The following is a 14,251-nucleotide window of genomic DNA, read 5'->3' on the forward strand; positions in this document are numbered from 1 at the left end:
TAATTGGTGATGTCAAATATTTTTTTCAAAAATTACATAATGGAAATAGTTCAAAGAAAATCACAAATAAAAGTAAAGCTTATGTGATTAATTGAAAAGTTAAAATTATTTTCAAAATAGATATTTAACATGCAAACACAAAAACATCAAATCATCATGTGAACATTAGACAAGCTTATGCAAACAAAAATAAATTAAATCTCAAGAGATAATCAAGCAAATTCTAGGATTTTTCAAAAATTTTTTTTTTTTAGAGATTTAAAGAATTTAATATTTAAATAAACTTTGTCCAAATATCACAATAATTCAAATAGAATATAAAAGTGTCATATGATGAAAAAAAAATCTATAATTAAACAAAACTAACTCAAAAATAAAAACAAAGCTTAAGATTTATTTATATTTTTCTAAGAACTAAGAACAATTTTAATCATAATTCTTATCATCGAAAAATGAAAATCACCAATATTTTTTCAAACAAAACAAAGATTTTTTTTTTTACATTTTACAATAAATGAAAAACATGCATAAACACAAAGAAAAACACATACACATTACCCCCAAACTTAAATGAAACATTGTCCTCAATGTTTAATAAAATGGAAAAAATTAAGAACTACCCCCTTTGATGTATGCTTCCTTGATTTGGCTCATTTGTTTTCTTCTCTTCTTTTCTTTTTTCCTTTTTTTGAGGCAAGAAGTTTCCTCCAAGCCTTTGAAAAACATGAAATAAAAACACACAACACAAGTGAAATATAAAATGAAACATGAAAGTATGGGTTGTCTCCCACAAAGTGCTTTAGTTTATAGTCTTTAGCTCAACTATAATTTATTTTTTTCTTTTAACCTACACCTAATCGATGGTGTAGAATTCCATTAGTAGGGTGAGTTATGACTTTGATGCAAATGCCATTAATAATGATTGATAACATTACACCTACAAGAAAATTAGAAATATGCAATTTTAATGGAATATCAATAAAATAAAAAAAATTGCATATCTATATTAGACTCCTTTTCATTTGAAGTAAATATACAAATTTGTTCAATTATGGGCTATTGAGATATAATTATATCTTTTTCATTTTCTTCATGAGCCTCAAGAATTATTTCATCCAACTCTTTTGTTTCATTAGGTGGTTGAATGCATATTACAAGTTCTTCAACTACTTCATTCTCTTTTTCACTTTCAATTTGACTATTTGGATTGGGAATGAGTTGGTTGGGATAAACTTGTTTTTTTTTACTCTATAACAGTTGCAAGTTGTCCTACTATTGTCTCAATTTTTTGAGATTGACGGAGACTGGGCTTGTAAGATTTGGTAGGATGATTACATGAACTGTTGTAGGGTATCCTCTAAAGATGGGCTCGTTTCTTATTGAATGGGAAATGATAGGTCGGATTGGGCATGACTTTGATTATGCACGTTGAATTCATGCCCTTGATTTATTGGAGACTGGGCATGACTCCATGAAAAGTTTGGATTATGGGCAGGGGTAATAGGGATATCAAAGGATTCATGCATATCATACATATAATTAGTTTCTCCATAATTTAAATTTAATTTTGCATAATAGTTGTACTCAGAATTCTAACTATAATTAAAATGATCCACATAGTAAAAACTAAATGACAAACTAATTTTTTTTTTACAATTTAAAAAAAAAAAGAAAAAGATACTAAAATTAAGAGAACAAAAACAATATTAAGATATTAAACAAAATTTAGGAGGCACATGTGCCATCAACTAATAACAATATAATAAAATAAAAAGTTAGGAGATACAAATGCCATCAACTATCACAAAATAACAATAATAATAAAAATAATAATAACACAAAAGTTAGGAGGCACAAGTGCCGTAAACTAACAAAGATATAAACGAAATAAAATTACAACAAAGTTACAAAAAAATTAGGAGGCACAAGTGTCATCAACTAAAAAAATTAAAAAGATAGATAAGAGGCACAAGTGCCGTCAACTATAAAAATTAAAAAGATAGAAAGGAGGTACAAGTGTCGTCGACTAACCAAACAATAAATATAACTAAATAAGTAAGTTTTTTTATGGGTGGTAGAACCGTCCCAAATTTTCTTTTTATCTTTTTTTTTTTAGTTTTTATATAAATATATATTTTTATGTATAGTTTTTTTAAGTGCAAAAATTAAAATAACTAGTAGAAGAATTCACTAACCTTGAGATAATTTTCATTTCTTTTCTTGCAACTCCCTGGCAACGGCACCAAAAACTTGATGGACCCAAAACGAATATGTTTTAAAAATTTATAACTCGCAAGCGCACGAATCGTATATGAAGTATAGTGTTCTTGTAAGCACGAGATCGAACCCAAATGAGTTGTCTAAAATAAAAAAGAAAACTATTTTAAATCAAAATTAATAAATTCTAATCTAGCTCCAAAGATTGATGAGAATTTTTGACAAGAAAATCAAATTAGAGACAATAATAAAGTAAAGAAAGACAATATATAAACATAAATTAGTAGTAGAAATCGAGAAGGTAAAAGAAGATTATTAAGGTATTAGATTCCACAAAATATACGTTCAATAATATTTATAAGTACATTTGATTCCCAAATTTCATTAATAATAGAAATTAATCACTATCACTTATTCAAATTAGATATTCTATTTAAGCACAAATTATTATAGAATTGTAGGATTTATCTTCACTTTTAAAATTATAATTTCAAAGTATTTAATGTAAATCAATCTAATGAAATAACAAATAAATCAATGAATATTATTTATAAGGAAAAACATAATATTTTTGTTCTAAGCATTTGATGTACACAATTTAATGACACGCCTTAATAAAAGAATATTATGATTTTGCACTAATGAAGAAAAAAGTGTAAATATGTTCTAACAATAAAAAATACAAGATATTTAAGATGAAAGAAAATATAAGAAATTAACATACAACATGAGAAATCAACATACAACATAAATACTATCTAGTTACATAATGGTTTATCATCACCTTAATAATCTTAAAAAGATTAGAAACTCATAACTAGAATAGAAATTACAAACATAAATAGGAAAATTTGGAAGAGGAACCCCAAAAAATTTCCTCTAAAAACTCATAAAAAGAAATGATCAAAAAGAAGAAAAAGATGAAGAGAATGAAGTGGTCTTGAAAGTGTAAAATTATAGTGCAACCTCCCCTAAATTAAGCACACCAAAATAGTCTTGAAAATTCTCTATTTATAGCCAAAATGAGAGTATTAAAATAATAAATTTAAATTAATTAAATTAATAATAATATAGAAAATATGGGTATATTTTAGGGTGTAATGATGATTTTGGGGTAAAATTTATGAAAAAGTTTGGGTAAAAATATGGCATTTTTAGACAAAGGGGACAAGGGGACATTGGGCAATTTATGGCTCAAGAAGGGGTTGTGGCTGCTGGCAGTGGTTTGGGTGGCTGCTGTGATGTTGGGCCAAACTGGCTGAAGAGGGCAATGGTTGGATTGGGCTTCGTGTGGGCTGGTAAGGTGCCAAGCGTGATGGTGGGACGAACTGAGTTGCTGAAGGCTTGTTCTAGGAGGCAGGCCCACGTGGTTGCTGAAGGGAAACCGTGGGGCTTGAGTTGCTTGGCTGAAGGTTGTTGTTGGGTGGCTGGCATAGGGAGGCAGGCCCGTGGGGGCTGGCTGAGACAGTTTGGTGGTGGGCCTGGTGCCAGGCGTGGCTGGAATGTGGTGGGAGGCTTCGGGCCTAAAGGCTGGGCAAGCCCACGGCTGGGAAAATATCAATATCCTTTGTTTTTTTTCACAAAAGTGCCACTTTTTTTTTTAATCATTTTTCTTGCTTTTCAAGAGCAAATAAAATACAACATACTTCCTACAAAATAAACATAAATTAAATCAAAATCAAATATTTTCAATTATAAAATAAATCATATTAATTCATTGAAACTATTAATTAAAACTTAATTTAATTTAACATTTAGTTTCAATAAAACACACATTTTTTACTTCTAACTAAACACAATAATTTAAATAATTAAACTACAACAAAATAACTATAAAAACACACAAAAATATATAAAAATCATGATAAGACTAATAAATTCAAAATTACTTAAAAACGTAATAAATTAATTAAAAACTCAACAATTAGCACATAAAAAGTGGTAAAATAACTCTATTTTGTAGAGTTATCATTGTGCCAGTGGGATCAGGACAGACTGGATTAGTCTGTGAGTTTCTGGATGGATTTCCATGGGATTTGTGAGGATTATCTTTAACCAAGAGATAAAATGGTTATTGGATTGGTGCCAGGGACGAAACCAGGTCTAGGGCACTGTATTGTACGGCTTCAGCAGAGCTGTAAGAACTAAAGACTCAGTTATTGAGTAAGATGGTATTCTTTAAGGCAGATCTTTGATTTTGTTATTACCAGCTAAATATTAGGGAGAAGAAGGATAAGCTGAAGACTATCTTTTATATCAGTTATCAGCATTGGGAGTGCTGAGTTATGTTTTGGTGAATTTGATTAATGCTGAGTTATTTTGATGGATTAGATGAAAAAAGTATTAAAAGATTATCTTAATTGGATTTGTGATCATCTTGATCGACGGTATTATGGTACAATCTCAGTTGGAAATTTACTGAGGTCAAGAAACGCCTCAGAGGTCAGTAGTTTCCTTGGACATGCAGGATATTACATGTGCTTGGTGGAAGAGTTCTGAGTCTTCTTACATATCAGAACCAGATTGTAGGTTATTATGACACCTCATTGATTGGAAAAGGTGATTGTCTATGCATCATGTTATTTGAAGGATATGACCAGAACTAGAGTAGAGTTACTGGTGGGCCAGGTGGCTAACATTATGTTTAAGTTACTCTTTTAGAGAGGATCAAAAGGGAAAACAGTTGAGGGACCCACAGATGGGAAAATTGAGGGGAATGTTTTAGCTGGATTAGCTAAGGACTATGCAGTGTCAAGTTTGCGTTTATTGTGGTATAGGGATTGGACTTGGGATTCAATGGACACTGGGATTAAACGATGGATTCTGGATGAATCTCATATTACCCTTATTCTCTTCATCCAGGCATCATGAAGATGTAACAGAGTCTGAAAGTTTTATATTGGTGGCCTGAGATGGAGAGGGACGTGACATAATATCTGGTAAAGTTCTTAACCTGTTAGCATGTCAAGACAGAGTATTAAGAACCAGTAAGACCATTGCAGCCTTTGTGTAGTCCGTAATGGAAGTAAGGAAACATCGCGACAGGTTTCGCAGTAGGGTTGCCAAGGATAGTTTGTTAGCATGATTTGGTTCGGATCATTATGGACCATTATTTAAAGTGAGCTCACTTTCATCGATAAGGACAAGTAACACAGTTGATCAGTATGCAGTTCTCTATGTGAGAGAGATAGTACGACTTCATGGAATTCAAGGTCTATCTTATCAGATGAGGACCCTGTTATTACTTTCAAGTCTTGAGGAAGATTGAAGAAGGAAATGAATATATAGTTGGAGTTTAGTACAGTTTATTATCCTCAGAATGATGGTAAATCAAAGAGAGAGAGTTATCCAGTTATTGGAAGGGCGCCTTATGAGATGTTGTATGGTAGGGAATGTATCTCACCCATTCATTGGGATGAGATGGGTGAGATGTTATATTTGGATTTTGAGGTAGTTTAGAGGATCATTGAGGCTATTGAAAAGATTAGAGCTTGGATGCTCACTCCTCAAAGTAAATGGGGAGGTTATGTTGATTTGAAATGCAGGAATGTGGAATTCCAAGTGGAAGATTGTATCTTTGAGTCTCACCATGGGAAAGGGGTGAGGAGGTAAGGGTAAGTTGAGCCCTATATTAGTAAGACCGTTTGAAATCCTGGATAGGATCAGCCAAGTTGCCTATGGATTGGCCTTATCTTTGGCACTGTCAGCTGTATACAGTGTATTTAATATTTCCATGTTAAGGAAACATGTGTTAGATAAGACTCATGTGTTGAGTTATGAGGATTTGAAATTAGAGGTTAAGTTACCCTATAAAGGGTAGCCAGCTCAGGTATGAGGCAGAAAGAACAAGGTCCTAAGAGACAAAGTTATACCTTGGGTTAAGGTATTATAAAGAAACAGTAGGGTCGAGGGAGCGACCTCGAAACTGGAATCAGATATGCGAGATTGATATTCTGGGCTGTTCAGATAAAATTACGAGGACGAAATTTTTGTAAGGAGGGGATAGTTGTAACGACCCAAATTTCCTAATAAGGCTTAGAGCCTTGATTAGGGGGCCAGGATGGCAAATTATGGAATTATATGATTATATGATATTTATGTGTATCATTATGTGAGTTATATCATAATATGACTTGATATACATGTTTAGGTGTACTAAATATACATGTGGGCCCATTTCTGTTTAATTGGTCCATTTTCATAATTTAGCCCGTTTTGGGTATATTTGGCATATATGTGGTATGTGTGTGGTACTTCATTATTATTTGGTTATGCATGAGTTACTCAGCATGAGACGATCCTAGGAGGCAAGCCAGTGGGAAAGTCACAACGAGATCCATACTTGACTCGGAGTGAGTCAAAGGGTATTTAGCACATTACTGGGATATTGGGTAATGGGAATAAATATTTGGTGATAAATTGGGAGTTAGTGAGATTAGGGGGAAATTCTGTGAATTTGACTATTTTACCCCCCGGGGGGTTGGGACCCCGAGCATTAGGATTTGCTTGAGGTTACTTAAGCTTGAAATAACCTGTCAGAATTATAAAAAAGAACGTTCTCTCTCCCTCCCGTTCCCTTTTCGACACTCGATCGCATTTTCAAAGGAAACTCGAGTTTTATGACTCAGATTCAAGCAAGGATCGAGGCATAACGATTCTAGGAAATATTAGAAGCTTATTAGACGGAGGTGTACGCCCTAATTTTCCCACGGGCTATTAGCGAGCTGAGATACGGCCTAAATCATATCAGCCACGTGGACCCCCCATGGCCGGAGCTGCTGTCGTCAGGTCCTACCTCGTTAGCTCGGGTATCCAAAGGGTTCACCAAGATTACTTAAGGACTGAGTGGAATCTGAAGGCCATAGGTCGAGGGAAGCATCGAGCTCGTGGTACGAGCTAGAGTTGGAGGCTGTGACCTTTTGTAAAGTCAACCACGCAAGGTAAACGTGCATATATCAGACATCACGTGTCTGATATATCCCTGACTTCGTGGACACGCATCATGAACGTGCGTATTCAGGCGCCCACGACTGGGTTGGGCCGTGTGGCCCAATATCCCCCTTACCTATTGATTAGACCACACTTCATGTGTCACGTTTTAGGAATTAATCATGAATGTCACAGAAGTGACATGATAGGTAAGAAGGTCACGGGATGACCTTCTTACCAACTCCCAGGTGCCCTCTCCTATAAATATGGAGACCCTGGGAGTTGCAAAGGGTTGGATTTTATTGTATAAGGAAATACCCTGTAAAAGAATACCAAGTATATAGCAATAATATTGACTGGTGGAATAGAAGGTTTTTAACCTTTGAACCACCTAAAAAACGTAATTGTGTCACTAGTCCATTTCCAAAAGATCATTCATCTATTTCGGTTCATCATTAAGCACTAATCCCTTCCTCTTATTTTCTTAATTACCTGTTGGTGAAGAACCGCGTCAACATGAGGATTTAGTTGGGAAACTACTCAATCAAAGGTAACTCGAGTTTTAAGTTTCCAAGCTTTTAAGCTTTGATTGGATTTTATGTTTTGATGACTTTTTTATTTGATTGAGGCTTGGTTTTTGATGATTTTGGCCAATTAGGATGTTTTGAAACTTTATTTTTGGGATTTGGATATGTTTGGATAGGTTTATGGAGGATTTAAAATGAGAAAATGGAGGTTTTCAGGCTGGGTTCGAGGTCGAGCTGTGGCCTTGTTCTTGAGCACCGCGGCTCAAGCTTGATGAAGCAGGTGAATGGGGTTGTTGGGCTATTTGAGATGTGGCTCCTTTGGGGAGCGCCGTGGTGCTAATGCAGTCAGAGAAGGGCTTTGGGCCCTGACTTTAGTGGGGCTGCAACTCTAGTGTTTGGGGTCATGGCTCAAAAGTGGAAAAGTGGCCAAAGTGGGTTTGTAGTCATGGGAACTTAAACCTAAGGGCTCGGGATCGATCTTACTACCTGGTTTGGTAGGATTTGACATCTCGGAGGCTAGGACTTGGTCCGAAAGTATTTATTTACCCGTTTTTTATGGGGTTTTATATTATGGTTGTGACTAGGTTATCGCAAGGGGTTTGGAAACAAGATCGTGCTTGTGGCTCGTTTATTGGTAACTTGTGCTTGGACCAAAGGTAAGGAAACTGCACCCAGTATATGATGCATGCGATGCATAAGATACATGTAATTAGGGTGTGGCATGAATGTTGAATACAATATTGATCAGAGCTTGAGTCTCTGTAAATGTGCATGATCATAATTATGCTAGCGAATGTTGAGTAAGCATGCTGAATGCCTTATATTTGAATATTTGACATATGATATATGCCTGGGTGCATTGCTTACTTGTGAGTGGTACTGACTCATTAGTCACAAACGGCATAAGTCGTATGGAATTGACCTATGAGTCAAGAGCGGCATAAGCGTATTGAGTGCAGAGCCGAAATGATTAGATCTAATCACCCTAAGTTCGATGAAAACTAAAAGCACTTGTCTAGTCTAAAGGCTAGTTACTTAGAGCCAGGGCCAAAAGGCTCAGGTGGCCGTAACATCACATGGCTTAGGGTGCAGAGCCCAAGTGCGTGACTCATTAGTAACTTATCTGATTAGAGTGCAGAACCCAAGTGCATGACTCATTAGTCACCTATCTGATTAGGGTGCAGAGCCCAAATGCGTGACTCATTAGTCACTTTTTTGATTAGGGTGCGGAGCCTAAGTGCGTGACTTATTAGTCACTTATCTGGTAGGGTGCAGAGCCCAAGTGTGTGACTCATTAGTCACCTATTCAAAGATGGACACATTAGCCATCTATTCCCAGATTGACTTGATAGTCATCTATACTGGGGGCAGGGCCCATAATCATTTATTTGGACTTGTCTGCATGCATGAATAGGGCTATTACTACTAGGCATGCTATTATGATTCAGTGACATGTTATTACTTGTTCATGAGCATATTGAGTTTTCTTGCTGAGCTTCGGCTCACGGGTGCTATGTGGTGCAGGTAAAGGCAAAAGAAAGTTGAACCATCCTTGAGTTGGAGAGCTTAGGTGACGATGTGTACATATGCGACTACTCGACCACCACGGCTGAGGATTTAAAGAGGAACTAAGGTTAAACCCTATTTTGTCGCTTAGGTCGGCTGGTTGTACATATTTTATTGTAATTAACCTTTAAAATATATTTTTGGAATCCCAATGTATACAGTAAACGTTTTAGTAAAATATTGTTTCTTTGACCAAAATTTTTAACCCTAAATCTTTAATCACACTTAGTTACACGATTATAGCTAAATGACTCGGTTAGCGAGTTTAGCACTGTTTGAAATGCACAACGTAATAGTCCCTGGGTAGTATGGCGTTACAAATACAACCACAAGAAATAAAGATCCAACATTATGAGTGTGATCATCTAATCCAATCCAAGTTTTTTACTCCTAACCAAACCAATTCAATTAAATGTTGGAATTCATCCTCCAATTCGATCAAATTTAGCTTCAACATCTAATCCAATCCAACTAGAAATTAGATTTAAGGTTGATCATCCAATCCAATTCAATCCAAGCTTTTTACACCTAACCCAATCTAATAGTTAAATGTTGGATGGTTGAATAGTTAGTAACCCGCCCAATATATGTATATATATACACACACACATATTTATATAAAGTATATCATGGTAGCTTATAAACTTATTTGATTTTTAGGTTGAAATCCCGCTTCTTTAGGAAGTTTTAGATGCGACAAAGTTTGGGAGCTTTCAGTGTTTTATTTTTTTTAATCTTTTATTGTCTAATTTTCTTAGGCATATTTGCTTGCTCTATGACTAGACAATAAAGTTAAATTGTAATCTCATTTATTTTCCAATCTGAATAGTAATAAAGTCTATTTCCAAAAAATAAAAAAAGTTGGATGTTGAAAATCATCATACAATCAAATCCAATTAGTAATTGAATTATTCAGTTACGTGCTATTAAGGAAAGAATCTTGTATCTAAGGAGCTTTTGTGTTTGTGGTTCGACGTTCGTGAGGTGAGTATCATGAAAATAAGAGAGAATTCAAAAGGAGATGAGGTGGTGACTATTGAGAGACACAAGTATGTGTTTTTGATGAAGTAGTGAAGACCTTGGTAAAATCAAATGAAAAAAATATATTTAGATTTTTTTTCCTATTATTGTGTGTGGTAGGGTGTAGAATAGAATATGTAATAGCCAATACAAAGTTAATAAATTAAATATATACAAATATTTTATATATATAGGATCGGTTGGGATTGGATTTTGAAATTCCAATTTGTCAACCGATCTAGTTTAATTAACTTCCAACTTTTCAAATTCAGTCTAATTAGATTAGTTTAAATCCTAAGCACCACTAATCAGAATCCTACTCATAATTTGGAGTTCTTTAAGTCAATCATGTGATATATTTGCAGCAAAAGTCTTTGAATTGTGTTAAAAATTATACTTAAATATCTGAAAGAATTTTTACAGCAAAATTACTTTCTGTCGCTGTTTTGGCGAGGAAGCACCACCAGACATTTTGACATTCCGTGTATTTTGAGACTGTGCCTCCTAAAATAAGTTTAAAACATTCATTTCCACTCCTAAAGATGCTTCACTGTTATGGAGTACCGTATATCTCTAGACTCCACAAACAAATTTTTATGTTAACCCACAACTATCATAATATAGTGCAGTATTATTTAGCATTAAAGTTACTAAAAATTATAAAGTACCATATATCTCTTTAATAATAAATTCTTACCCCCACAATTGTATTGTATTAATGTGGTGTCAAATAAATTACTAGAAATTTATAGCACAACTTGATTGATTTAAAAGAGAGAAAAAAAAGAAGTCAATATCAAAATTATTCATGTGGCCATCACTATGAACTTTATAGCAAGTTTCCAACTCTAACCCAAATATAAAATAATGTGGATCACATGCATCAAAAACATGAAATATGGAGGAATTCCTAAGTCTGTTAAACAAACGAGTCAACAATTGTTCAATGAGCAGGGTGAGTAGTGGTTGTTGTCTTCTTGAAATCAATCTTGTCAACCTTCACCTCTCCATCAATGAGTTCATATACGTAGACCACAACACGCAGACCGTCAATATCCATGAGAACGAAACTTGGGTTAACATCATAGGTGATGCTGCTGTAAGCACCAGTTGCAGACCCTGGGTTTATAACAACACCACCCTCATGTTTGTAGGCAGTGAATTGATGGGTGTGACCAGTTACGAGGATATCCACATCCAACTGCCTCTGTAGCATTGCTAGTGAGTCTAGGTCACCCCATGGAATAACCTTCAGAAAAACAAAGCATACATGAATTTGATAGCAAATAGACAGACAGAACCAAAAAATTAAAATAACTCTATGTTACAAGAAAAATAAAGGTAATGGTTACTATGATTTTGGAATACAGTGCTACCAATAAGAGAAACATAGCCTTGATGAAATTGTGATGAATTTCCTCTGTTTTTTCATTATGATTATGAATTCTCTACTGCAGACAAATTTATTAAGGAAATCAAATCAGAATAAAAATCAAGTCATTATGATTTGATTACAGCTATAGGATCTTTATATACAGATATACTTTCCTTTTTTATAGGATAAGTTTATTTTGCATTTCTGTACAGCCTATATAAATGTACACTATTCTTCTCAAAATCAATATACAATAATTATTCTCTCATAATATTACATCTACTTCTACAACAAAAGTAGAATAAACATTTTCTGATCGTTGAGCCTCTTTTTCCTTTAAGAAAAAATTCAATATTTTCCAATGATTAAACATGTTTGATCCAATCTACTTCAGAACTTTTAAGTTGTAGACGTTAAGTAATGACAATTTAGTTTTAAAATCGGAATTAAATCTAGGACATGGATCAAGGACCTTATAGAATCACCTATTTGCCTAAGACCCCTCCACCCCCCCCCCCCACATTTTTATATCTACTGTCTACAGACCATCCATGAACCATTTTACCATTGTGCTCCTCATAATATACATTCCTTCAATGAACTAAAATAATAAATGAGTTTTCATTATACACTAGACCAACGAGAGAAATTGGTGTCTTATGAAATAAATTAAATAAACATAAAATTAAGCTTCTGATGAAAGGGCCTACATTAGAAATTATAGTAACTATATATTATATAAAAGAAGAAAGTTTTAATCAAAGATATTATCCTTGATCTTTCCCAACAGTGAACATCTTTAATCTAACACAGATGAATGGGATCACAAGGAAGAACCAAGAAACAGTAGGACAATACAGATGCAGCAGACCAATTAAACTCAAATTACAAAGACACGTTTATTAGATGATGTCTCAAAACCATATAATCCAGAAAACTTGAAAATATAGGACATGGATTAAGGACCAAATTGGAGAACACCAAGATATGTGTTGTTTGAGTATAAGGATTAAAAATCCATTAGGAAGTGAAAAGGGAAGGGAACCAACCTGATGACCATGGCATAATCCTAACTTAAATTGACCGATAGTTAATGTCTTGGTCTCCGGATATCGTGTCTCTTCATCATACTCACCTCGAGTAATATGCAAATCTGGACAAAGAGTCTTCAAGTAGTCATGAACCTCCTGAGAACAGCATCAACAAATTCTTAGAAAGTGGCCTTCTAATCAAGCCAGCCACATAGTACTTCCAAATTGATCGTAGAAATGCAAACAATCCTAACCCAATTTATGTAATAATACTATAATAACACTCCAAACAGGGTGAAAATAGGGAGGGGAATAAACAAACCTATAAGAGAAAGACTGAGTTAATGGATATGAATAAATCCTCTATTTGAAGTAAACGAGATTAGCAATTGAACATTTTTCAGTAGAGGATTATGTAAAGTTAATCATACTCGGTTTCAAAGAAGAGAAAAATAAAGCCAAAAGCCCAAAGTTGATTTAAACTAAACCCGGTCAACTACTTCCACAAGACCTAATTGAGTGAAGATCATCCTCATGTATCATCACAAGAAAAGAGAGAATGATTAGAAAAATGATTGGAATACAACCCAAATTATAATTTTCCTACAATGAATTCACACACATATAATACTTGAAAAAAAAAAACCCAAAAGGGTAAATTAAAAGCTAACTCAAAATTGCTCCATTAACAAAATAAGCTAAACGAGTTTATGATCAGAAAATATGCTGGATCACATACTTTGATACAAAGATTTCCAGTGCAAATAATATGCTGGATCTTGCCAGGAACAAGCATGGACTTAAACTTTGCAGGCAGATCAGGTGCCCTATGGGGTACGTGTAAATCCCCCAAAGCCAACACCAACACCATCCTCACTCCACAGCCCTCAAAACCAAAAAAACCCACTTCACAAATTCTGCCCAATAAACCACCAAAAAGAAACATATCATCGTAATTCAATATGCCATGAAGTATATCAACGATTTACACATTAACTTTTACAAAAATTGAAAATTAGGGCATATAATTTGTAAGACAGAGTAAATGAGAACGAAAACCTTCGTGATCGTAGAGGGTTTACCAGAGAGAGAGAGAGAGAGAGGGCCTAATGTTGCAGAAGCTGGCATGAGCGAGGGATTTGTTACTGTTTGTTTTAGTTAGATGAACAAGGAAAAGAGGCTTAGGCGTCTCTGTTTGTTTACTAAACAGATCGGAAAGGAGTTGAAACATGTGGGAATGGTTTAATTTGAGTAAATTTTCCATGGTAGAAAATGTATTTTTTTAAATGATAATATTTTTTTAGGTTAAATTTGTCTTTTAATTTTTAATAATAAAAAATAAACTAAAATAAAATAAATAAAAATGGATTACTAGTAATGACATTACTCAAGAAAAATGAGAGTGAAGTATTCTCAATATTTTCAGAGAATTGTTAAGGGGCATCATTAGTGCCTAACACCACAAGTAGATGGCATATTGCTATTGGTGCAATCTATTATTGAGTCTCACTTATTTGAATTTAATAAGTATTATGAGGTATCGCTAACCAATCATAGAGTGCCACCTCATGTGGTGTTGGGTGCTA

General features: G+C 34.3%; 1 protein-coding gene across 3 annotated transcripts; it reads right to left on the reverse strand.

Moving 5' to 3' along the window:
* Window positions 1-11,004: 11,004 nt before the first annotated feature.
* On the reverse strand, window positions 11,005-13,891 carry LOC133830501 (vacuolar protein sorting-associated protein 29). Of its 3 annotated transcripts, none has more exons than XM_062260487.1 (4): window positions 13,748-13,891; window positions 13,405-13,582; window positions 12,684-12,821; window positions 11,005-11,508 (listed from the first exon to the last, which is right to left on the reverse strand). In XM_062260487.1, exons 2-4 carry the CDS (start codon window positions 13,534-13,536, stop codon window positions 11,203-11,205), a joined length of 576 nt encoding a protein of 191 aa, XP_062116471.1. In that variant the 5' UTR covers window positions 13,537-13,582; window positions 13,748-13,891; the 3' UTR covers window positions 11,005-11,202. The 3 variants fall into 3 exon arrangements, with proteins under 3 accessions (XP_062116471.1, XP_062116470.1, XP_062116472.1); XM_062260486.1 differs by having other exon boundaries at window positions 13,725-13,880; XM_062260488.1 differs by having other exon boundaries at window positions 13,405-13,583; window positions 13,753-13,879.
* Between the last annotated feature and the right edge of the window lie 360 nt (window positions 13,892-14,251).

The sequence above is a fragment of the Humulus lupulus genome, chromosome 4 (genome assembly GCF_963169125.1).
Source record: "Humulus lupulus chromosome 4, drHumLupu1.1, whole genome shotgun sequence".
In the NCBI taxonomy this organism is placed as follows: Eukaryota; Viridiplantae; Streptophyta; class Magnoliopsida; order Rosales; family Cannabaceae; genus Humulus; species Humulus lupulus.